The 25,636-nt window shown below is 31.8% G+C and overlaps 1 protein-coding gene across 8 annotated transcripts in view; it reads left to right on the top strand.

Moving 5' to 3' along the window:
* LOC111041153 (sushi, von Willebrand factor type A, EGF and pentraxin domain-containing protein 1) overlaps positions 1-25,636 on the top strand; it is a 65,300-nt gene that overhangs the window by 37,985 nt on the left and 1,679 nt on the right. For 2 of the 8 annotated variants that reach the window (XR_002605289.1, XM_022325343.1), the window contains exons 4-24: positions 11,432-11,611; positions 13,519-13,710; positions 16,079-16,255; positions 17,096-17,278; positions 17,958-18,137; positions 18,333-18,554; positions 19,014-19,187; positions 19,272-19,476; positions 19,629-20,005; positions 20,897-21,097; positions 21,162-21,365; positions 21,694-21,876; positions 21,993-22,152; positions 22,227-22,342; positions 22,423-22,562; positions 22,689-22,815; positions 23,341-23,500; positions 23,572-23,723; positions 23,871-24,044; positions 24,300-24,479; positions 24,671-24,844. Coding sequence is in view for 7 of the 8 variants with exons in the window: in XM_022325343.1 (XP_022181035.1) it covers positions 11,432-11,611; positions 13,519-13,710; positions 16,079-16,255; positions 17,096-17,278; positions 17,958-18,137; positions 18,333-18,554; positions 19,014-19,187; positions 19,272-19,476; positions 19,629-20,005; positions 20,897-21,097; positions 21,162-21,365; positions 21,694-21,876; positions 21,993-22,152; positions 22,227-22,342; positions 22,423-22,562; positions 22,689-22,815; positions 23,341-23,500; positions 23,572-23,723; positions 23,871-24,044; positions 24,300-24,479; positions 24,671-24,844 (3,861 nt within the window). In the remaining variant the exon portion in view is untranslated. The remainder of the gene's footprint in view (positions 1-11,431; positions 11,612-13,518; positions 13,711-16,078; positions 16,256-17,095; positions 17,279-17,957; positions 18,138-18,332; positions 18,555-19,013; positions 19,188-19,271; positions 19,477-19,628; positions 20,006-20,896; positions 21,098-21,161; positions 21,366-21,693; positions 21,877-21,992; positions 22,153-22,226; positions 22,343-22,422; positions 22,563-22,688; positions 22,816-23,340; positions 23,501-23,571; positions 23,724-23,870; positions 24,045-24,299; positions 24,480-24,670; positions 24,845-25,636) is intronic. The other 6 variants (XM_022325344.1, XM_022325345.1, XM_022325346.1 and 3 more) reach the window with 6 other exon arrangements.

The raw sequence follows: 25,636 nt of genomic DNA, 5'->3' as shown, positions 1-25,636 counted from the left end.
CAGTGATTTATCTGGAAGTGACCACATAGTCGGGACTCGGGAGACATGCGTTATTAAAATTTTTTTACTTATAGTTTTTTTATTTGAATATTATGTTTTTAATTTGTTTTGTTATTGACTGATAAATTCTTTGAGCGTTTCATTATTAATCCATATAATAAAAATATTTACTACCTCCCCCCCCCCAAAAAAAAACCTGTCTATTTTATCTAGTTTAGGTAATTTTTTAAGAACATGATAATATTTTATATCACAGTTATGGCGCCTTGAATTTCAAATCCAAAACATTTTATTGGAATATTTAATTAAAGTTAACAGTTCTTTTTTTTTTTTTTTTGATAATTTCAGGACTTCATAATATTATGTAAGTACCGCGAGCTTATAAAAAAGGTTGTTTGGGGCTGTTATGAAAATGTAAATTAATCGCATCCCGGTTGAATATAATGCTGTTATATCAAAATACAGAGCAATTTCTCTTTATATTTAAATTAACATCGGTTGGTGGAGTATATTGTTGTGGAACGAAAATAAATTATCATAACCGTTCATATTTCTACGATAACAATTTTCTGCAGTAGAGGTTTCATTTTGAGCATTAATGTACCATGGTATCCGCACCCGTTGTAATGGACTTCGGCTGTTATCTCGATATTAGAATATAAAAATGTGCATAATTTCATAGCCAATCTTTAAATTATGAGGTAGAAGTGTAGAACAATTTCGGTTTCTAAAAACAACCAAAAAAATCAAAAAATGTTAATACAGCCAACGCGTGCCAGAATTCACAAACGATGTCATGGTTATGTGTAGAGATTCTGAGAGTTCATGTACTATAAACTATTAAAATATGTGCTTAAGATTACTTAAATATGGCTCTAAACCTTTTTTTACGTTTTAATAAATAGTATTGATATAATTATTATATAATAGATAGTTATTAACATAATAGAAAGTAAAAAAATACAAATTTGAATTAATATAAGGTACTTGTTGCATTGACCTTAAGGAATTTTGATGGATTTTAAAAATTAAATCTTGGCATTAAAATCAATAATACAAATGTCAAATTTTGTAATTATAAAAAGGTTTATACTATAATTATAAATTGGTTTCTTTTTTTTCCATAGTTGGCCCGTCCAAAATACGGTAATTTTATACTCAACTCTCGACAAAACTACACTGCTAGATAATGGCCAAAATCATAGTTCGTTTTCAATCAATAAATGCAACTCATTTTAGCATACAAAAAGAACATTAATAATTGTATACATTTTCCAATACAATTTTAAAATCTTAATTGTTATGCTGTCAATTTAATTTATTAATACCTCAAAATATATGCAAAGTTATGTGTAATCAAATTTCATTTTTGAACTCATTACGATGTGATTCAAACTTGTCGGTCATTAATTTTCGGTCAAACAAGTGAAAATATGAATGCATGAAGTTCCGGACCCCACTAATGCGTAGGCGCATTATGTATACATTATATATGTATATATGTAAATGTATATATATATATATATTTATCGTCGTAATCTATATATTTACAACGTAAACTATGTAGTATATTATGTACAGACTGTATAATATATTGGTAAGTTGTAGCCCGTAGATACTTACATAGTAATATTATGTTTACTTACTTCGGGCTAAGTGCATGCCCACGAAATATGATGCTCGTTAGTCGTGCGCTACGGTATCCCGCAGCAACACCTCTCGTCGCTCTGCCAAAATAGCTCGACAATGTTACGACGACGACGACGCCGACGACGATATAATAATGATGATAATAATAATAATAATAATAATAATAATAATTACTATTATTATTGCTATTAAAATCCCGAACGTTTATTGTATATCAAACAAACTGGAAACCCGCGATAAGCCTCATTTCCGGGCGTATACTTCACAGAATAGTAAACATTTAGTATTATAGGTGTAATGTGTATACAATAAACTTATTATATACAGACGTCGTCGTATTGAGCACGGCCGTGATGGTACAATTTCGTATTATAGTACCCATAAATACGTATTATCAAACGGCCACCATTTTCGCCTATATATATTATTATTATTATTATAATGTTATTTAATACGCGCTTTGTATACACGGTCACAACAATTAAAGCGCGACAAATACAAAACGTTTAGTGCTCGGTAGCTCTTAAACATGTTAAGACATTATATTGTAATAGGTACTACCTATACCTATATCATGTCGGCACACTCGAAATGCCGTGCATTCCGCCGCGGCCATGGGGTCGTACACACGTTAAAACTTAAAACTTTCCATGAATGCGTTTGTGTGCTAGTGATGAATCTGCATACGTATTTACTTATATTATAGTAGGTAGGTATATACCTTCTACCGGGTAGTAAGTACGCACCTCTACGTCTTTTCAAGTGCGACCGCGGTACACACATTAAACGAAGGTATTCACCGTGAGCGCGGTCGAACGAAAGCCATCATCATCATCATCATCATCATCATCATCATCATCATCATTATCGTCGTCGCTATCACTACTATACCATCACCACTATCACCGCAAGCGCACGGTATGTTGCACGCCGCACACATCCAAGTCGTATTTATCGTCCAAGCCCCGACTTTTCGAATTCTCTATTGTTTAGATTTTTTACCATATGACATAACACCTATATGTACCTTTGCAAAAAAATTGTATCACAACACTTAGTATTCAATTTAGTTTTCATCAACATCTACCCGTGTATAGTATATACAGAGCGATTCACCAAACATGCTAAACCACATTTTTCTTCTAATAATCTATTTATTCAAATTCTGATTGTTGAAATTTTCAAGCATATTTAATAAGGACCACATTCTCATATACTTAGATTATTTATGCCATTTAGGGGGTGACCTGGTGATTCAATCTTTTTCTCCGCTATTTTTGATAGTAAATATTGGTGATTTGGTCTGTTTTATGCGTATAAATTAAAATTTCAACCAGCAATTACCGACTTCTTGAGTTATTAAACTTTATATACCCATATATGGTATTGGATAATATCATAATGATAACAGGTTTAGAAGCCATTGGAGCTACATATTATAATGATTTGAAAATTACAATAGGTAATGCATATTAATTTATTGAAATTTTATAATTTGTAAAAATTTCCCAAGTGCATACACATTTTAAAAATAATTACTTGACTATTTGCAATAGCAAAAGGTATCGTTCTCATTTGAAAAATAATAAGTTTGTACCATCACAGGACACTTTATAAATGGATAAAAACAATTAAGTACGTATATTAACGAAATGGTCTTTTAAAGTACATTAAAAATAAGAATTATAATATAATAAATACATTAGTAAAATTTAAATGAGGAGGTGGGGAACATGCATAATTAATCAACTTGTAAATTATATTATGTAATATATAGATATATAAGTATAGCCCAACCAAAATTTTAATGTTTTATACACCGCACCGGGTGTTTAATATTTAATCACTTTTTATTCGGAAATTTACAGAAAATGTAAAATTATTTATTTGAAACGCGTAGAATACGTTTTTATAATACGAAATTGGATGTTTTTTTCGAATATTGGCTAATAGCTTTGAGCTTAACACTCGCGAAAACCTTTACACGAATGTAACTTAGAGGGCACCTGTATGGTTATTGGTTATATGCATTATATATATATATTTATATATAATATACACACACACACATATATATATATATATATATATATAACATTATAGTATACATACGTGCAGCGCAGTCGTCATGTGTTATATAAAAGCACGTGTGCAAAAAGGCTCTTACCGAGACTGGTTGAAAAAAAAATATATCGAAAATAAACGAAATAAATCGGTTTATGAAAGAGAAAAAAGTTTAATTTTAATCTCGGTGACGTTAATCCTAAAAAACTATCACGTATACAATCCTCGACGAGCATTCATGTTTGAAATTGCGATCGTTTTGGCTCGTGTTTAGGCTCGTTTTGTACGACACGCAGTGCCATATATTATGCGCGATGTCATAGGATAATATAACGAAATACATTTTTAATTTATATAATATACGACAAACGATGTTTTGAGTGCAAACGTTTTGGACGAAATAATTGTAATTCGCATCCGAAGTCGAGTGGCGCGTATGGAGTGCGTGTGACGATCAAACGAATAAATTACTTACGAATAATTATATGCGTACGTTTTTATTGTTTTTATTGTTGTTTTTTTTTTTTCGTGCGTAATATCATAATGATATTATTATATTGTGTTTTACCACGGACGCGCGTACACTGTACGGTTTAACGCGCGCGAGGGTCGCCGCCGCCACCATCACATCCACCCATTTACCTTCTCCACCCCCCCCCCCTCAACAGCGCCACATTTATGTCCCACCGAGGGCTGTGCGGGGGACGCGCGGCCCGTTTTCCGCGAACATATTGGGCGGCGGTCCGTGTAATTGTTTCCTAATAATAGCACCCGCGTTTCGGTTTTAATGTCCGGACGAGCGCATGTAGAATGTGACCGCGGCGAGTATTAATTTCCGCGTGATTAACGACCTTTGCGTGGCGGTCCGCTGCTGACCGCCCGCCCCGCCCTCACCCCGGTTTTCCCAGCTTCGGCAGCCGTTCCAAAATGAATAGCCATATCTCATCCGCGCCGATCGCGCAGCAAAACCTTTGCCGCTGACAGGTCGGACAGACGCGAGCGTGTTCCGGTCGGATGGACCGAGCTCGCGCGCGCGCGCGCACTCACACACACACACACACACACACACACACACACACACACACACACACACACACACACACACAGAGAGAGAAACACCCTCGAAGGAGATTGTACAGGTTCAGCGGCGGGGCTTGCTGGGGAAAGACATTTTTTTTTCTGGTTCGTTTAGTCTGTATCAGCGAGTATAGGCGTTAGGGGGGGGGGGGATTCGATCATGTTGTTGTGCATGATGTTGGGCGCTTATTATTATTATATCGTGTTATACACCTATGCACATCCGCAGTTTTTTGAGGGATTGGAAGAGGCGCACTCCGGTAGTGTCGAAATATTATTTTTATATTATTTTATTATAATATAATTATTATGTAAACGATTATGATGAAGAATATTTAGAACTAAGTTGTTTATTGTCTGTTTATACGCTATTTAATTGGTAGATTACATAGTAATTTTGATTAATACGCGATAAACCCTTCCGAAAGCCAACTTGCTCGCGGGCATTCGGCTCAAGAAATGTAATGATTTTATTGGGAAATTCTCAACAAAAAAAGTCTGAGATTATAAAAGCTCTAAATTTTATGTTTTGACTTTTGTAATTTTCAAATTAGCGTTTTCTTATTGGTCATTAGTTATTATTATACATATATCCCAAAAGACTAATTTTTAAAGCGTTTTAGGCAGGTACCAATATTACCTATATTCAATGTTATACATTTATTACTATTGCCGATTTGGCCAGAGCAAAATTCGTTTTATTTGAATGTTACTAAAGTTGTATATTTTTAATGTTTTGTTCAGATAATATATCAAAAGTCATTAATATTATTATCATGTCAAATTTGTGCGCAGATATTTAAATTATGTGCTCTACAACAGTAGCTTGAGCAAGAATGTTTAATAGGGAGGTATGTAATTTATTTATGTGTACCTATATAGCCATATAGGTATAACCTTTAATCCTTTTATGATATTATATTATATAAAACTCTTTTAAAATTTTTTTAACTTTGATGTGTTAGACTTTTAACTAATGAATAATAATATCAAACTATTGATATTACCTAAAACTATAAATTATAAGTATTGAAAAAAAAAATTATATTAGTAAATACAATAAAAACTGAATCTTAAAATGCGGTATATTATTATTTCTATATAATGTTCATTATTTAACAACTATCCTCAAAACGCCATTTCTATTGAACAATTATTATGATCTATATTACGACACCTTATTCAATTTTATCTTGGTGCAATTGATATCCGGTTAAGTTTATAAGTATTCTTCAAGTAAATTTAAGCGGGCCTAAAACTCGGGAGAATTTATACTTTAAAAACAGATCTAATGACTATTATAATTTATAATGGAGAGTTGACCCACCAGTCAAAATGATTTGTTGTAATATACTTACCCACCTATTAATATCCAGTTTAAAAATTCAAAATCGAGGATTAATTATTAATACATTGTGGTTTATTGTCTTATTGAGAACAAACAATTTGTTGTTGCATTTTATTCATCTGATAGTTTATAATATGCAAATGTCTTGTTCTCTGTTAATCTTTGAGTTGGCTGATTAAAATTACAAAAACTAATAGAAATAAATTTAAATCCAATATTTCACCAGTATAATATTGTATAATAAATTATGTAATGATGGTAGTAATATTAATAATGGTTTCAGCAGGGGTGACTAGGTACATACTGGCTATTTGTAGAAAAGGTGGGAAGTTAAAGGTTAAACCAAGTCTTTGCAGTATTTAGTTTTAAATTGCAATAATAAAATAAATATTTGTTTTTACTGCTATGTAGAATGATTAATTCGCAACATTTTATTAGAATGTACACATTCACTTGAGAAATATTAACTATAGTGCCTACTTTTATGTATATAATATGATGGAATATCTTTATACTCAATTTCATTAGGTAATATTAATGTACCTAATCAGAAACAGTAAAGTTATGTTACTGAAAAATTAGCCATAAACAAATAAGAAAGAATATTTTAAAAATGCTACAATGTATGCAGACGGGAAGAGCTTGACTTCTCCCTCCCCCCTCCCCCTCGAAGACGCCCATGGGTCTTTAGTAAAGACGTGGTTCTTTGAATATTTATACGCATATCGATGATACTGGTCAAAAATGTTTACTCGGTATTTTAAGAAAAATTCGGCCAGTGATGATAACGAACTCGGGTTGCTTCATTTTCTTCGTATATATATATATATGATACACATATAACGTTATAATCCGATCGGTGTACATAAATCGATCCGTACAGACCGAAAAATATACTTGTATAACATATTGTGCGTGTGTGTGTGTGTGTGTGTGTGTGTGTGTGTGTGTGCGTGCGTGTACGTCTCTCGAGTATTTACTAATTTAAAGTGGTCGCCGGGGTGTAATGGAGGGTTTACGTTTCAAGAACTTGCACACCTTTAAAACGTCGAGTAGGACTATATATTGTATTGTATACAAACTATAATTAATGCATGAAATATTATAATAAAATATTATGTTGTTACCTAAAAAACCTCAAAATGAAAACGGGTACCTCGCGACGAAACCGCACACGTTGAAGATCGCGATATTTTTTCAATTAACATATTACATGTGTGACGATATGTCATGTAAAGTTTTCACGGTTTTCGGCAAAAATTGTAATAAGTTAAAAGTATAAAATATATAAATACCTATGTAGGTATATTATAAAAATCGAAGAAAGTCTTTAAAATAACTCCAGTAACGCGTATATTCGTATACCGGTTTCGACAATTCGTTATTTTCGATACTATCGTGACTCGCTCAAAAAATAGTTGTAAAACAAAAGTAATTTTTTTTTTTATAACTATAGCAATAAATTATAATGAGACATTGTTTTTGTATTTTTGTTAATTTTCAGTCGTTATATATTATACTTGCAATATAATACTTTTGTTTCCGCGATTTGATTCAGTGAATAATAATAATGCAAAAAAAAAAAACGACAACAACGCCGCCACGCAGCATAATATACTTAACTCGGAACAACTCTGGCAAATTTAAACTTAATCTCCGTAAGAGAACTTGGTGTGCACTTACTTTGCTTCGAGCCGGATGCCCTGCCGATTATGTGTGTATAATATATAATTACACTTGCGAGGCTTTGATTAATACAATAATATCGTGTCGGAAGTATATTATATCGTATTCCTTTGTTATCGCGCACATTCGTTTTTCCCACATAATATACTTAAACTTCATATTATTATAATGTCACGGATAATACACTATTATCTCCGTTTATAAATATGCATCTGCGCCGACGACCTATCCCATTCCAGAAAATATAATAATTAATAATACGTCCGATATGTGTGTACGTACGTATACACTGCAAGGCGTTTTAATATATTGTTTAAATAACGGTTATTGTTAATTAATTCCACTTGGCATTTGTGTAGAGAATCAACTTTCAACACAAAGTTTTGTACAAACGAAATGCAAATCACGGCGGCGCTTATCTACAGTCTGAGAAATTATTCAAAAAACCGACGCGTTTCAGCTCGATTGTGGTTAATTCTGTTAGGACAAAGTTAATCATCCGTGCGAACACCAGAACGCACTCAAAGATAATTTATTTTTCAATTAAGTACAATATCCATTCAATCGTTTTTTAATTTTTTTTCCCTTGATTATTTTAAGAAGTTCATTATACACAACTGCTTTTTAAAATAATAATTAACTTTCACCGCTGTTTTAAATCAACTCGCTCCACTCTCAGCTTATATATTTAATATGCATACAGGGTGATTTACCATTTTACTAAACATCGTGCTTGCTCCATTTTTTCTTTATTCATTAATTTATTCAAATTCTGACTTTTAGAAATACATTACGACCATTTATTTTTCAAATATTTAAGATTTTGTGTACTATTAAAATGTTAAGGACTGTACAGTGCTTATGGCGATACAGTAATTTATTTTTTCAAACGAAAACCAAACCATTTTACTCTAAACTGTTAAACAGATAATTTTTTTGGATAATTTTTATGAATCGAAAACAAAAATTTAATAAGTAGTTTTTATGTTATTAAAATTTACTCACAAAGGATAATAGTCTTTAAAAATGATTTAAAAAAATATAAAATAGATGGAATATTGGAATTTGACCAAGTATTTGTCATGTACTCAGACAATGTTTACAAAGTAAAAAGTGTTGATTAATTAATTATTGATGTATTAAAATTTTAAACCATTTTAGACCTCATATTTTCTAAATCTGTATTACCATGGGGACAACGGACCTATTATCTTTATTAAGCAAAGCTTTGTGTAGAAACCTTTTCATTCATAAGATTTAGATGCACCAATATTTTCAAAAAAGTCAACTTTTTAGCGAGTTATAGAAATAAATGAAAATTTTTATTTTAAAAAAAGAAGCTTGCTTTGTTAAATTACATCTTTTAAATTGTATATAAATAAAGCTAAGTGTTTAAAAATGTTTTTCTCTATAAGTATATTTGAAAATTTCCAAAAGTCAGAATTTTAATGAATTAGTTATTAAAAGTAAATATGGGGTTGAGCATGCTTGGTGAATCATCTTGTATAGATTATATTATTTATTGACTTTTGAATTACAAGAATTGTCTGCTGTTGATCAGACGTGTACAGCATTTAAAATTTGATCAAAGAATTCGCTATCATTATCATTTCATTAAATTTCATACTGACACTTTCTAAGTATTGTAGGGAGTATATCTTTTTCAAAAGAAACACTTGCTCTTCAAACTTTTTTTATAATTTAAGATTTGTTACGGGTTAAGTAAGATATTTTGTTTAAAATAATATTTATAGGCGTAAAATGTTGTTGTATTATATTTATTTTACTACACTTTTATCTTGTAAAAAGTTTGTTTTTAATTTTCAACTTGTAATTTGTGACGTATTTTACTTGCGTTCATATTGTGCATTTGATGAAATATAGTTAATTTAAAAATGAGAAAAACTTTATGAAAAAAAAGGTTTGGAGTGTTCTTGGAAACTTCCATCATCGATAAACCATTCGTTATTGTTTTCATTAATACTTGCGAGTTGTGACGTATTGTTGTTTCTTTAAATTTGAAGTTAATTGTTTCAAATTTGTTCACGCTTTTTTTTCCAAGTACCGTGAGAATACTTTGGAAAGGTGTTTAATGTATTTTGAAAATGTATATAGCAAAAGTTTTTCACCTCACTCCGACATTGTCATTGTATTATCGTTCTTATTCTATCAAACAACTTAAAAAGCTATTATGTATTCTTTAGAACATTATTTTTTTTCAATTTATACGTCAACATTGAAGTGTGGAAATTAAAACTATTATTCAACCAATATACGGTAGTTATATTTGATTTTATATCGGGAAAGAGTATATATATTCTTTTTTAATTACAACTTTTCAACAAAACTAGTTTTAAATTATAGAAACAATAATTTCATTTCAAAATAATTATATTTTAAATTGATGATAAACTACATTTGTGTTTTTAATTTTTAAATTATGAGTAATGGGCACTCTAAATTGTCTAAAAGTTTATTTAATTATATATTATAATATACTGTATAATATTGTAACACATAATGTGTATAGTCTACACAGGATTTTATTTCTGGTTGGATATTTTGAACAAAAAATGGCCACAATAAAATCAAAGTATACGTCTTGTTTTCAAGTATGAATACTATGTTGTCTGAAATGTCGTGTGAAAGAAGGGGTAAACCTTCTCAACTATCCCATACTGCACATTCTCTATTATCAAACACAATTATTTAGACCCAAAAATGGTTAATTAATTATAGTTAATGGCATTAATGGTATTTTTGTAAAACTAAAAACACAGTTGAAAATTGATTACGAGTAAATCAAGTACGAGAGTATAACGCTCAAAACCACATATTGTGTCCGCGACAAGTTTTTTATTTTTATTTACAGTACCGTGTACATATGAACATTTCTTTTATCTTTACTTGTATGAAGATACTCGAATGGAAAAAAAATCAATACCAAAAACAAACCCACTCATTTTGTGTATACTATGATAAGTTTTCATATCTAAAATGTAATATAGTAATGTTTGCTTTATTCTGAATGTTTTAATATTTATTTCTAAAAAAAAAGTAAAATATTTTTATTTGATCGCAGCAAAAATCAAAATAAATCCTCTAAAAAGACGTGCGCGTGCATATTATTATCCAGCGTGAAAAAAAAAGCACAAGACGTATTTTTATTTTTCGCGGAAACATAATATATGACTTATCATCGTATCAGTTATTTTAATAGTGTATATAGTTGAGCTAATGTTATTATGGTCGGTAATTCACGCCAGTTATGTACATTTTATAATCAAACATTAAAAAATCTCGGAATATTGTCTTCGCGCCCCTTTTACCTATATATAATATATCAGATTCCATATTATGTACCGTAAAAAAAGTGAATCAACCCTGTGAGCTGTAAATAATTTTTATTGACAGAATATACTTACACTGTATCCAATACTATCGTTGTTACTGGACGGCTAACAGAAAAACGATTATTTTCTCGTGGAGCTATTTTTTAATTCTCTGAGCAGTTGACGCAATCAGCGTCATTCTTTGATTCGCTTGAGTTACACCAAACCTCAATACGCTTTAAATTAACGTCCTGTTTTTATCTACTGTGTATAGAGAGAGAATGCGACGAATTGCCGAATCCGGAACATGGCGTGGTGCAAATGACTGGAAGACTATTTAGCGACAAAGCTACTTACAGCTGCGAAATCGGATATCAATTGATCGGCAGAGACCACAGGACTTGCCACGCCACCGGTGCGTGGTCTGGAGTGGAGCCTTTCTGCAAACAAAGTGGTTTGTACCTATTTTATTTAGATTTTCGGTTTGTATATTATATACGGCGAGGATCTTTAATTAACCACGAACGAGTGATTTTATTTTGTCACATTGTTAATAATAATATGAATTCATATTAACTGGAGTATAACTAACTTGTTAAGTATCAACGGCGATTGTCTCTGTATTGATATATTTTACTCTTATAGTCTTATATATAAACAAGTAAATTAGATAGTATGAATGATAAGCAATTAAAATAAATCATTCATATTAAATATAGATACTAAGTAATAAGTATTTGAGTTTCAACGGCAATAATTTAATTATAAACATATTAACTCAAAACCACTGTGTACATCACTCAAATGGTATTTATTATAAAGTATATATTTGTCTGTACCAAAATATGTAGTATTTGGTGTGTGTATTAATTAGGAAGAGGGACTAATATATAGTTATACTTTAAACATTTTAATAACCGAGACCAATTTAATTTGATTGTTTCATATAGTAGGTATATGCCTGGTTTTGATATTTTTTACTTCATTAATCAATATGTATAATTAATAATTTAGATAGTTATTAGTCGAGAAGTAAGCATTTGACAAGCACATATTTCTGTGGATCGTCTAGACACGATTAAAATACAAATTAGTTTTATATAGTTTAATTTCACAACTTTTTTTATACAATATATTCTGCCGATTTTTATTATAATACATTAAACAAAAACAATAAATATTACCTGTTTTATGGTCTTATGTTATTTATAATAATTTAATGAATGTTTTCGACAAAAATAAATAATAATTAATATAATTATTTTAATATTCTATTATAATTTCCAAACATTTACTAGGTACATTGAAATAAAAATAAATCTTTCATTATTTGTTATTTTAAATACGAAAACACTGATAAATAGGTAAATACTTTTTTTCAATATACTAATATATTAAATCAGTTTCCATTTAGTCATCCAATGACGTTTTTTAACAACAATATTAAAATTTGATCATATGAACAGTTTTGTTTAACCTAATTTTTCACTAATTTTTGAGCGATTTTATAATCATAAATTAAATTGCTTGACAAAGAGATGACGTAAAGACAATATTATTAATATTTTTGCATAATAATATAAACCTTTAAAAAAAATAATTTTGGTACTTTTAAAGCGTGGGCACTTAACTTTTGAGATGATATTTTAAGTAATTTAATACCCAAGTGGTGTTTAATTATATTTTATGTATAATATTAGTCTATTCTAAGAACTTTAAAAAATATTTATTATACGAGTTATATTACATTCTAGAGAATCTTGATCTAAAAAATAATACTCGTAAGATTTTGGCTATTGTAATATTAATGATATAATATAATTATGTATGGAGTATGCATCATTATATTAGACGGATAATTTGTGCTAAACACTTCATACAACTTCATCGTCGTTTCTTCATATTATTTTACTATTTTCAACGAAGTGAGTCAAGCAAGTCAAGTACAATAATATCTTTAACAAAATACACAGCTCTATGTATAGCTATACACTTCTATAATAACAGCAACATATTATAATTTATAGTCAAGTCTCTTAAGAAGTTCCATCAATGGGTGTCCACAAGACCCATGAATATTGTAATTTAATTTAATTTAAATAATTTAATATTTTTCTTCTAATATTTTCTTTAAATCCGAAATTAAACATCACTCGTGCTCATTGTAAAAATATAACTTTACATATAGTAAAAATTCTATATTAAAAAAATTTAAAAATTTAAAAAATACAGTCTATAGTCTCTGTTAATTAAATATTAATCTGGCGTTCGGGATAACCGTATAGAATACTGCTAGTGTATCATATAAATCAGCAAAATTGTTCAAAATCAATTACTCGACGTCGTATTTGTATTTTACAGTGTTCTGCAAATCACCTCGTGTAATCGAAAATGCAGGTAACAATGCGTTTGCGGATCAGCAAACATTCGACGTTGGATCTGAAGTTGAGTACCGATGTAAAGACGGATTTACGATGAGAGGTTTCGCTAGAGCTAAATGTTTGGCAATGGACATATCGGCTTCGTGGTTTGGACCAGATATAACATGTGAACGTGAGTATTAAGCCTTTATAATATATATATATATTATATATAATTGCCATATATATATACAAGCACTCACAGAGATTATAACAATTAAAAACACGGAATTATGTAGCCACGATAAAATTACTGAATTTATTTTTATGCATTTAGGGTATTTTTTCATTTCCTCTGTTATATTATAAAAATCTTAAATGAATTCCGTTGTATAGTTACATAATTAATGAACAACAAGATTATTTTAAACGGACCCGCTGTAACTCCAATTATTGAGATTTGTTCGAAATGTTTTAATTTTGATGTATTCATGTACCCGATTTCTGGATAAATCCGAACCAAAATTATTCTTTTGAAGTTATCTCCACCAATATTATAACTGAGTTTCGATAAAGCTATAAAACGACATAATAAAACTAGTAGGAGGGTCAGACAAATAACTATTTCTTGAGCTCAGCTCTGAATCTAAAAATCTAATTTAAAAAATATTAATTTAATATTTCTAGCGAACCATATAGTTTTTTTCTGTTCAATTGTTCGATAATATTACATTATCCTCTCATTATTATTTATGCTTATAGTGATTCAAAAATAAAAACATTGATTACACATCAATAAATAAAACTTTCATTGCCCGTTTTACTAAATTAACTTGGAAAAATAACTAAAAAAAATGTCGGTTCTAAAAACATTTAACAATTAATGATTCGAGAAAAAGTTTAAACAAAGAAATGAAAATATGTTTTTATTTTTTTTAAATTATTTTAACAGGTAGATCTACAAATAAAATTTGTATTACCTATATATTGATGTTTGTCATTTGGTACCAATTTTTTATTGAGAACAATATATACAGCAAAACTGTTACCTAGGTCCTGCTATTGTATATGATATTTAGCTAGAATAGTTTTAAATGTATTTTAAAGTTATAATTAAATAATTTTTTTAATGTGTTCAGTATACAGTAGTATTACATTTTATAGATTTTAATCTATGTTAATGGTTAAATTTTTAATTGTATATTTTCACTTTACTGTTTAGATATTTTATTAAATCAACATTCTTTTTTTTTAAATTTATTGTTATTTGTTTTTATATGTTCTTTTGTACGGCCTACATGCTGTAACTCTTGTTATAATGACTAGCAATTATTCCAATGCTAAAAATAAAAATTAAATTAAATGTTCATGCCATCTTATAGCTTTAAAAAATATTTGTTCCTAAAAAAAAGTTAGAGTGGTTCTTGTTGACAAAAATATTTTTAAATATATTTATCACTCAATCAAGTGTTTAATTTAACGCAGGTACCTAATGTAAATATTATAAAATACTTAAGACGCCCCAGGGAAATGTGTTTTCTACAATTGTTAAAATAGATATTTTTAATGTTATAAATTACTTTAAAAATGTATTGCAGCTGTTTTTATGCTTTTTTTCTCCAACAAATCAAATACATTTTACTAAACAGAAAATACTTTGACGTTTTTAACTGTATTTACAATATAGTAGGGCTATTATTGTATCAATGTCATATACTATTATTTTTAGGACCAGTGTTTACAATTATTTCAATATAAGTGTTATCGATCTGCGGGAACGTAATTGTCTTATATTACACTTGTGAGAGGCTGTGGTTTCTCCACAACAACCCTGTGAACTGTGATATTCTTCATATCCTTTTCTATTGTCCCAAATTTTCATCACAGCATGCTTACCTGGTATTTCGGTATATACGGTATTACGTATTTTCTCCTCCAAAAAACCTCCCTATTTTATCCCTATTCAACCTTACAGACTTTGTCATTAGTCATTACCACCGCGTCTAATTGTCGAGGCTAATTATATACACATATATGTATATATAATATATAAAACTAATTTTACTCCATGCATTATATTACATTGCATTATGTATTTATATATATATATATATATTTTTTTTTTGTTATAAGTTTTCATAAAAAATTTTAGCCCATTATTTATAAATATATATATTATATATGTATATATAAATACGTATTTGCTTAGGCGTAAGACTAATATGTCTGATTAATGCAATTTATTGCATTCCAGCAATTGTCTTTAAGTAATAATGCTACACTCGCTCAGCACAACTATCTAATATCCATAGTTCCATAATATTATAACCACATTTATCAAGCTTATTTATATTTAAAATAGTTATACATTAAAAGATGATTCGTAAATCGGTCTGTATTGTTCTATAATATAATATAGGTAATATTATTATGTACTGATATGTTGAAAAATGGTTGTAAATAATTCGTACATAATATAAGAGCTATATTGTTTTCCGCTATGGTATCACCGGTGCTTAGATGCCATATTTTAACCTTTAACCGAGTTATTATACTTTCAGCGAGGACTTGCGGCGCTCCAGGCGTAATTCCCAATGGCTGGCATCAAGGCGATTGTTCAGACTTCGGTTGCCGTGTGTTCTACAAGTGTTCGGAAGGTTACGAACTAACCGGAAAATCGGAACGTCTCTGTCATTCGGACGGATATTGGGTACCAAAAGATTTACCTTCGTGTGTGCGTAAGTACTTCAATGCCGAGTTCGCGTGGTCGTTCTCTGCCGACCTATGACAATTTCCGACGGTAAACCGTTGTGGGTGTTTTGTCTTCTCGGACAGTCGCTAAAGTACTTACAAAACTGTGTGCTCGTTTTCTTGTCAAAATAACCGTTAGCTGAGTACACCTACCCTCGTGAACCGCATTTAGGTACCACCCAAATCGAAACGTTATATCTGAAAATCGTTTGTCGGTATAAAATATGTTATAGTTGTTTTTGCCCCCTAGTGAAATACATATGAATTCACGAAAGTAAGACAACAATAATAATAATATACGTCTTGAAAAGCCTCGCCCCCCCCCCTCATAATTAAACTCTGGCTGTTTTTATTCATCGCCGAATGATGCACCCTTATTATGACGAGCTCAAGGAGGTACGGGCCAGATGTGTAAATTACTTATTAGTATAACCACTATATTATTCACTAAGTCCGGTCCAGAAACCCTAACTATGAACTCATAAAATTATACCTCGGTAAAGGTAATGATTAAATAAATAATAATATTATGGAGCCGTTTATAGACTAATCTGCGCGTAAATGATATTGAAAAACCACGATGTACTCGTATATTGTAATATACAGGTACCTATGTCGCATTAATTATAGTCACGGACACGGTATACCATGACGTTTAAGTAGGTATAGGTATACACATAATATTATATACATAAATATAATATGTGTATTGACCGGTCGATGTTGTCTGACAATAATAATATACCACTACCCGAAGTGTTTCGCATACATAACTTATGGGTGAATTTACGTTCAGTTACTGTTTGGCGTTGTTTTCGCGTGTGTTGTGGTTTCAGCGGTTGACTGCGGTCCTCCCGAAAGTCCGTACAACGGAAACGCGGTATTCACGTCTACGTCCTACAATTCGGTAGTATCATACGAATGTAAATACGGGTACTTACTGTCCGGTGAGCCGACTAGGCGGTGCGGTGCAGACGGCAAGTGGTCAGGCACAACGCCAATATGTCAAGGTAAATGCAAAAAATGAGAATTTAAAGGCGGGCTCAGAAGAGAATAACTGCACAGTAAACGATTTATGATTAAAAAAAAAAAAACCTTTGTTGTCAGATATTCAACGTAGTCACATAATATATTATAGCCACCATTAGCCATATAGGGGGTACCATAGAGTAATTTAGATTTATAACTTCGTTTTTCGAACTAAAATCATACTTATTTTCAATAAGCATCGGATTTGACAACATTTAAATGATTACGTTTCTTAGAAAAACATAGTTTCAATTTGAAAATTAAAAGTCTGAATATCGTTAAATCTTTATTTCTAAATTTAAGGCTCTTACAACATTATGGCTGTAGGCACAATGACGTAACGATTGTTCTTGTATATTTTTTTTAAATATACAATCTTCATGGATAGTTTAATAGCAAATGATGGTTTTATTTAGTTGGTTTAAATTAAGTACAGCATATACTGACATAACTATTTTAAAAATATTGTCGTTTATACAGAGATAAAATACAAAGTATAATATCGATACGATTATAAGAACCCAATATAATATATTATATAGGTAGAGCAGAAGTGTTATTATTATCACCTATTTGCATATTTTTGAAACTCGGGAAACCCTAATAAATGTTAGTTTTTTTTTTTTTAATCCACCCAAAACAATAAAAATGTAACGATAGAGATAGATTGCGGATCTCCGGGAGAGCTTCATAATGGTTGGCTAGAGAACACTGAAAGCGGCACTGGTCTAGGCGCGACGATTATTTACCGATGTCAAGACGGAATGCTTCTTGTAGGGAACTCTTCGACAGTGTGCCTTGCCGATGGACAGTGGCGTTATCCACCACCGCTGTGCCTAGGTGAGTTTACATTTGCCAGCCGACATGGTCGCTTAAAAATAATGTATTTACTTATATCATAACGACAGCCACTTGTCTGTGTGCTCGTCGGCAACAATATACCGGAATGAATATTATAATAATATCATTTCTCGTTGCAAACGTATGAAAAAAAAAGAAAGGTAATCTCATAATGGGTATAAATGTGCTTTACAGCTCCATGTGTCGTGCCGGTTATCCAACAAGGTCACGTGAACATCACTCGGTCAAACGATTCCACTCCTTATGTACCAAAAACGGTTGGTGGTCCCATTTTAGCGAAACACGGTGACAAACTGTCTGTAAAGTGCAACGCAAAATACGAGCCAGCTGGCGGAAACAACGATCTCGCTACTTGTAATAATGGTACTTGGACTTACATACCGAAATGCGAACCAGGCAAGGCATATTATAATATTTTTGATATTGTTTTCACCCTCTCTAATTTTTCATATTACATATTATTTCATAATCCCCACTCTCACCAATTAAAATGGTGTATTTTTTTCAGGCTAACCGTTTAGTAAAATTAAAACGTACCTGCCAAATAATTTACCATTTATTTGACTTGGAGGCAACTTATTAACTATTGTTTTATGATATTAATTATTTGAGTGTTCATATTAAGTAGTTATATTGTAGTGCTAAGCGTTCAATCCAAATTTCGTATATAATTTGATATTTATAAGCTCTCACTTTATCACATTACATCTTGATCCACAGACTTCTGGAAACAAAAGCCTGACTCGCAAAAGTGACAATTTTAAGCTTATAGAGTGATGTTAAATAACTTAAACAATTAAATGGGTCTAGAATAATTATTGAGCTCATTAAAAGATTGGAATTACGTTTTTTCAGCTCATTGCAAACGTCTACCAGTGATTCCAAAAAACGGCATAGTTCTGGCACCACGAATGGGTCACGGTGCCAAGGCAAAGTTCTCGTGTCGAGATGGCTACTCACTGGTGGGGGACCGGTACACAGAATGCCGGTACGGAAATTGGTCCGGGGAAACTCCAAAATGCGACGAAGGTAAATAACATTTGATTAATGTTACGAGTTTACGACTGTCCATTAATGTCTGGCATCGAACCGTGAAATAATTTTTCTTTTCAGTTTATTGCACTTTCCCTGGATATATCGATCACGGTAAAGTTTTATTAGTGGGAAGTATGGGCGTTTATGACTACAGACCATACGTTCGTAAGATAAAAAACAACAAGCAAATCTCGTTTGAGTGTGATCGAGAATACGTAATCGAATCAGGACCTGTAGGTGCAACCTGTATTGGTGGCAAGTGGAGCCCCGGATATCTGCCAAAGTAAAATTATAATAATCATAATACTATCACCATGATCTATTTTTAATATATCAAATACGATATTAGAAAAATATATTATTTAGAAACTCAATTTTATGTACAATTATTATTTTATTATTTCAAAATATATTATTGTACCCTTCTTATTGTAGGTGCGTACCATCAATACATCCAAAACTCAGACTCAGTAGATCTATTAAGAATAGTACTGATATTAATACGAATGAACTGATTACGGAAAAACCAGGTTTTTATCAGATTGGCAAATTAATAACCTCTATAAAAGCTTGGTGGAAAAGAAGTAAACGTGCGTTATCAGCACAAAATCAACAAGTAATGAAAGCTAAACAGACGTCAAATAAAGATCAAACAGCCAAAAATCCGGGAGTTAATAGAGGATCCAGAGGTCGGGAATCTGGGGATTTATCATTCAAAGATTATGACACCGAAGATGGTAACTCTACGATAGACGGAGAAAAAGCTCCACATAAAGGTGCTAAAGGCAAAGGCAAACATGGAAAAAGAAAAGGTAGGTTTTGTATTTCGTATAAAGTACTATGGATAAAGAAATATATATTAAAATATTTTATTGTTATTATCAAGACCAGGATTTCAATGCATTTTTTAATTTTTTTAATTGGACAATGCTTTCGTAGTAAAAAAAAATGTGATTGATGAAACAGATAATTTGATATTCAAACTGTTATATACATGGTATTTTAATAATTTAAAGTGCACAATATGCAAGAGTTTTGTACACGGTTAACTAAAAAAACATACTTCATTTTAAAACATTACTTCAAGAAATTTGTTTCGCATTCAATGTCGACTGTCTTATTTATTATATTGATAACATTGTTTTGTTATCTATACTACAGTGAGTTCATCGGGCAACGGTCTATACTTTTTACTACGGTGTATAACAACAGCATTATTCAGACTCTATATATCTTACCCTATTACCTTGCACTACCATGCTTACGAGTAATCGAGTAAACAAAAAGCACCCTCTACTTTGTTAAGATTTCCATACACTCATTGCTTGTTTAGTAGTATAAGGTCTATGGTCAACGGCTATGGTCAATTGCCAAAATTTAATAAATACTATATTGTGACCGTGTGTTCTGTACTATTTTTAGTAGTGAATATAGCAATTATGTCGTTCAACAATTAAAATTGTATTTATAATATGAAATAAATAGTATAACCAGTATAGGTATATAATATATTTTAATAATATACATATTACATTTCAATTAATATTATTAAAATATATATTACAAAGAATTTTTCTGAATGAATGAAAAAAAATCATAGTTTTTTTTAAGTTTATGTCTCTGAGTTTGGGCTCTATAGTTATCACTTATCACATTACACCAGAATGATTTGTAACATATACTTTTTTGGTTTTGATTCACAGTTGGTCCTTGTGAACCTCTAAAAAATAGTACAAATGTACATATAGAAATTGTGAGACAAGGAAAGCATGTTAATGTTACCCATTCGCATGGAACCGTACTCAAAGTTTCATGTGATCACGGCTACCAACCTAACGTGGTCAATGGAACGGCCAAATGCTGGAGAACTCGATGGAAGCCAGCAAAACCTGACTGCAAACTTAGTAAAATAAATTAACTCTTTCGTAATACTTGTATAGTGTTTAACTATTTTAATTTCATTTACAGAACCTTGCTTAATACCCTACTCAGCAAATGGTTTTTACAGTAAAGTGGAACCTACGTATTTAAATGTAACCGAAAGCACTGAGTTTATGGATGGTGAAATCGTAACTATTACATGTTTTTCTGGATTTAACTTAAAAGGCCCTTCAAGAATGGAATGCAGAAAGGGTGACTGGGATGTTGGAACTATTTCTGAGTGCACTCCTGGTAACATAATTATGTGTTTTAATTAAATAAAGGGTTAATGCTTGATGTGTTAGTGATTAGTATATACTAATATAAAATGATTTTGTGCAGTAGTAATAAGAAACAGGGCGTAATAATATTATTGAAATATATATATATATATATATATATAGACAGGTATTCTAGATATCAACATTATTAATATGAATACTTCGAGTTAGATGTCCAATTGGTTAGTGGTGAAAAAGAACATTTTAATTGTTACCTAATTGTTGGATAGAATAATAATCATGCAATATTATAATTTAAAAATCAATTTAAATCATCATTAAATATAATATGATTTCAGCCCCATGTGAGTTACCGGCTATAACTCATGGTCAGTACTTACTTGGATATAGAGCAGGTCTTACGATAGCTAATGGATCATTCGTTACCTTCCAATGCGATCCAGAGTTCATAAAGACTACATCAGTTTCCATCGAATGTGTATTAGGTCGATTAGTTCCTAAAGTTCCTTCATGTAAAAGAGGTAATTTTAAGTGCAGCATTTCAAATAAAATATTATATACGACACAATTTATTGAATAATACCTACATTTTTTGTAAAAGAGAAAATAATGGTTTTACAAATGATCACATTTTCAGATGGTGGATTATTCATTACCGGTGCGGATATTTTGAAAAAAAGCGAATTAGGCACCATTGATCTTTTGTCCGGGCTTCGAGGATCTTGCGGACCCCCAGAATCGGTCCACGGATCAATGGTGTTTAGAAACGGAGAATTGTTAAAAGACGCGGAAAAGAGGCGAGTACCTACAACACATCAAAATTATGTGAAATAATTACTTTCAATTTATGATGAATTGTGTCTCTTTTTAGTTTTCCCGACGGGACAGAAGTGACGTTTAATTGTATCGGAAATATTATAGACGAAAAGGTTACGTGGCGTATACGATGTGAGGACGGCAACTGGATTGGCCGGTCGTTGAATTGCAGTAAGTATCGTTATTATAATAATATAGTTTATTTAACCTTGAGGGCAAATGTAGGTACCTATATGGATGGTAATTTTCAGCGAAACCCGTCGAAACCATGAACTCCACTTTGGACAACACCACTTGTATGTTTCGAAACAGCGAGCCCAACGTGGTGACGTTCATAAGTGACACGATGATCACGAACGAGCTAACCGAGTTCAACGCAGGAACAGTTTTGGTAATTTACGGCTTAATATCATATCACAAACTGGCATACGCTGCGTGTTATCAATTATTATAATAATGCAAGGTTATTTGTTACCCTATATTATGTGAATATGATTTTGTGGTGTACTCGTTGTAGGTATCTCGATGCTCAGACATTGGAAAATACGCGATGGAAGGATCCAACAGGCGTGTATGTTCGAATGGTGAATGGTCTGGACAACGTCCGGTTTGTTTTGGGCTAAACCAGGAAAACGATTATGCACGTATGTCATAACAGTGTATTATTAATTATTTTTTTGCTCCAATACCTATGTTGGTTCTTACACTTTCTGAGATTTTTCTTTGTACAATATTGTCGAATTTATTAATATAATGATTTTATATTGACAATGTTTCGTACAGAAAAGTTGATTTGTAGTCTTAAAATATTAAGCTTTTACTATTTTCGATTAAGGCAAATATTTCTGACTTCCGTGTTAAAAAGACAAAAAATTATCATCAAAATACATCACAATAATATATGGATTACAATAATGTATTATACGCTTGTAATATTACGCACTAAATATTATTTAAGTTAATATCTAATGACATATATTATAGAGTAATAAACATAAGAGTAATATTAATTATTATATCATATCATACCATATTGTTGTTTTATAATTGCAAAAAATTAAAACGAATTCGGTGACACACTAACAAGTTATTGTTTTTGTAAAATATTATGTCAAACATTAAAAGTCTTCTGCTCGTGTTAATTCGTTTGTTCCGTGTAACGTTTAAAGTGGAAAAACCGCCAACAATACTGTTTCGCCATCAGTTAGGGCCGATAGCGCAGAGTAACGAGGGACGACTAGTCGTCTATCCGGGAACGATATTGCACATGGAGTGTTTGTGGATCAAACGGTTCGGCACTCCGAAATGGAACGTCAGTCATTCGTTCCGGTAACGTGCCTGTGGTTTTCGGTTATTTGATTTGAGTACGTAATTTCATTACGTCCGTGTCGGTGTTTTAGAAAGTATCCCGAGGGATGGACAACCGACCCCGGCCGAGACCCGGATCTCGAATATCGGTTGAGTATCTATCATGCGAGCAGAGACGACTCCGGCCTGTTTTCGTGCATCACCCCTACAAGACACACTCATTCGGTCGAAATAATCGTAAAAGGTTCGTATTTTTTTTCTTTTAATTCACTCGACGCGCGAATAACTAGGTATGTACAATAACAGTGATATTATAACGATAACAACTGTTTTACAAAAATATATGTGATATAATGATTTTTATTATAATGTGTATACTCAACGAATATAGCCGTGCACTGTCCTTCTATACCGTCGAAACGAAGTTTGATCATTGGTTCGCAAAACACAAAACTAAACACTCGAGTAAAGTTTTCTTGCGCTAGAGGCAACAATCTGATCGGGGCCTCTGAAATCGTCTGTTTGCCTTCGGGCAACTGGAGCGATCCGATCCCCGCATGTGAGAGTAAGTTTATCGATTATTATAGTATTATATGTAATGTCTCATAACCGTGAACATATACGGCTATAACTAAAAAAAAAAAAACTTTTTGCACAAAATGAAATATATAATATTTATTACAAGTATAGCCATATATGTGTGTAGTTTATAGCATGCGTTAAAAACTGTACGTAGTATTTACATAGGTAGCGGATTGTCGGAAAACATTATTCCGGCCTTATTTTCGTGTATTTACCTTTTTCGTTTTTTTTCCTACAGTCATCGAATGCGAAAAGATCGATAACCTAACCGACCCAAACCTACGGATAGCCGTTCTCAGCCGCCAAGTGGGTGGTGAAATAATGTTTAGCTGCATGCAAGGATTCGGACTCGACGGGCCCACACACTCGACGTGCCTGCCAACCGGTGAATGGGAACAGCCGTTCCCCACGTGTGCAGGTATATATTACAGACTTGACACGATGTACTACGATTGTCATTACTGTTATGACTATTGCAAAACCATAGGAGGGGAGGCTATCGCGTTTTTGCGGGTACTCAGTGACTTCGAAAAACTGGATCCCCTCCCCGCCATCACAACCACTCCCCCATTTTGATCTCGGGCCCTAAGTGTAATTGATATGTTGTAGCGGTCACTTGTCCCTGGCCAGGGGACCCGCCGCACGGTTACGCGGCCGTCTCGCAAAACTCGTACAGGCCCGGCGAACACGTGTCCATCAGCTGCGAACCGTACTACGTGTTGGACGGTCAGCCCAAGCTGGTTTGTGGGGACAACGGAGAGTGGTCAGCGCCAATGCCAATCTGTAAGTGGGGCGGGTAGAGTGTGCAATGTGCATGTATAGCGACTTCGAACGAATGCCGGCCGAAGCATCCTGCAGGAATACGTCACGACGGATCTCCTGGCCAAAATATAATTTATTAACTCCCGTCCGCCAAGTCCAGGGGTGGCCGACTCGCGGAGGCGTCTTGTCGAATAGAAAAAAATCAAACTTTACGTATAATTTGCTTATGATTGATACTCTGTTAATTTTAAAACGTACACACACACGTCACGCATACTCGTTGATAATTTTGTCGCGATCCACGTGTTATAGTATTTCAGTAGTTATAGAAGATAAATAAATATTTTTATTTTTTAAACTTTACCTAAGGCACAAAATATACTGATGATCATAGAAATATGTAAGACGGTGATATCGATATTCTTTAACGTTTCAAAAAAAAAAAAACTAAAAATGTCCTATTATTTTTCTGAGCTTATATTATATTTTTTGGTTTTCGGCGGAAGGATTATTGCCCAATACAATATAAACTCTATTAGTACGCGTTCACTGTAGACGATAAGTACTAATGTTTGCATTGTCGATTAATATCGGTACCGTCGTGATAATATATTATCATATAATATTGAGTATACACTTATCCATTTTTTAACTATTTTAAATAATACACCCCACGCCGAAATGAAAAGAAATACGTCAATTTTTTATTACTTCAAATAAAATATGTAATTTAAATAATTTTAGTTTAAATGTTACATTTTGCGATGTGCATATAAATCAGAATCGTATACTCTCTCTAATAATATTTAATAA

The sequence above is a fragment of the Myzus persicae genome, unplaced genomic scaffold (assembly GCF_001856785.1).
Source record: "Myzus persicae strain clone G006 unplaced genomic scaffold, MPER_G0061.0, whole genome shotgun sequence".
Lineage (NCBI taxonomy): Eukaryota > Metazoa > Arthropoda > Insecta > Hemiptera > Aphididae > Myzus > Myzus persicae.
Note: the sequence above shows the minus strand (reverse complement) of the source record. Positions and strands in the feature narration are given on the sequence as shown.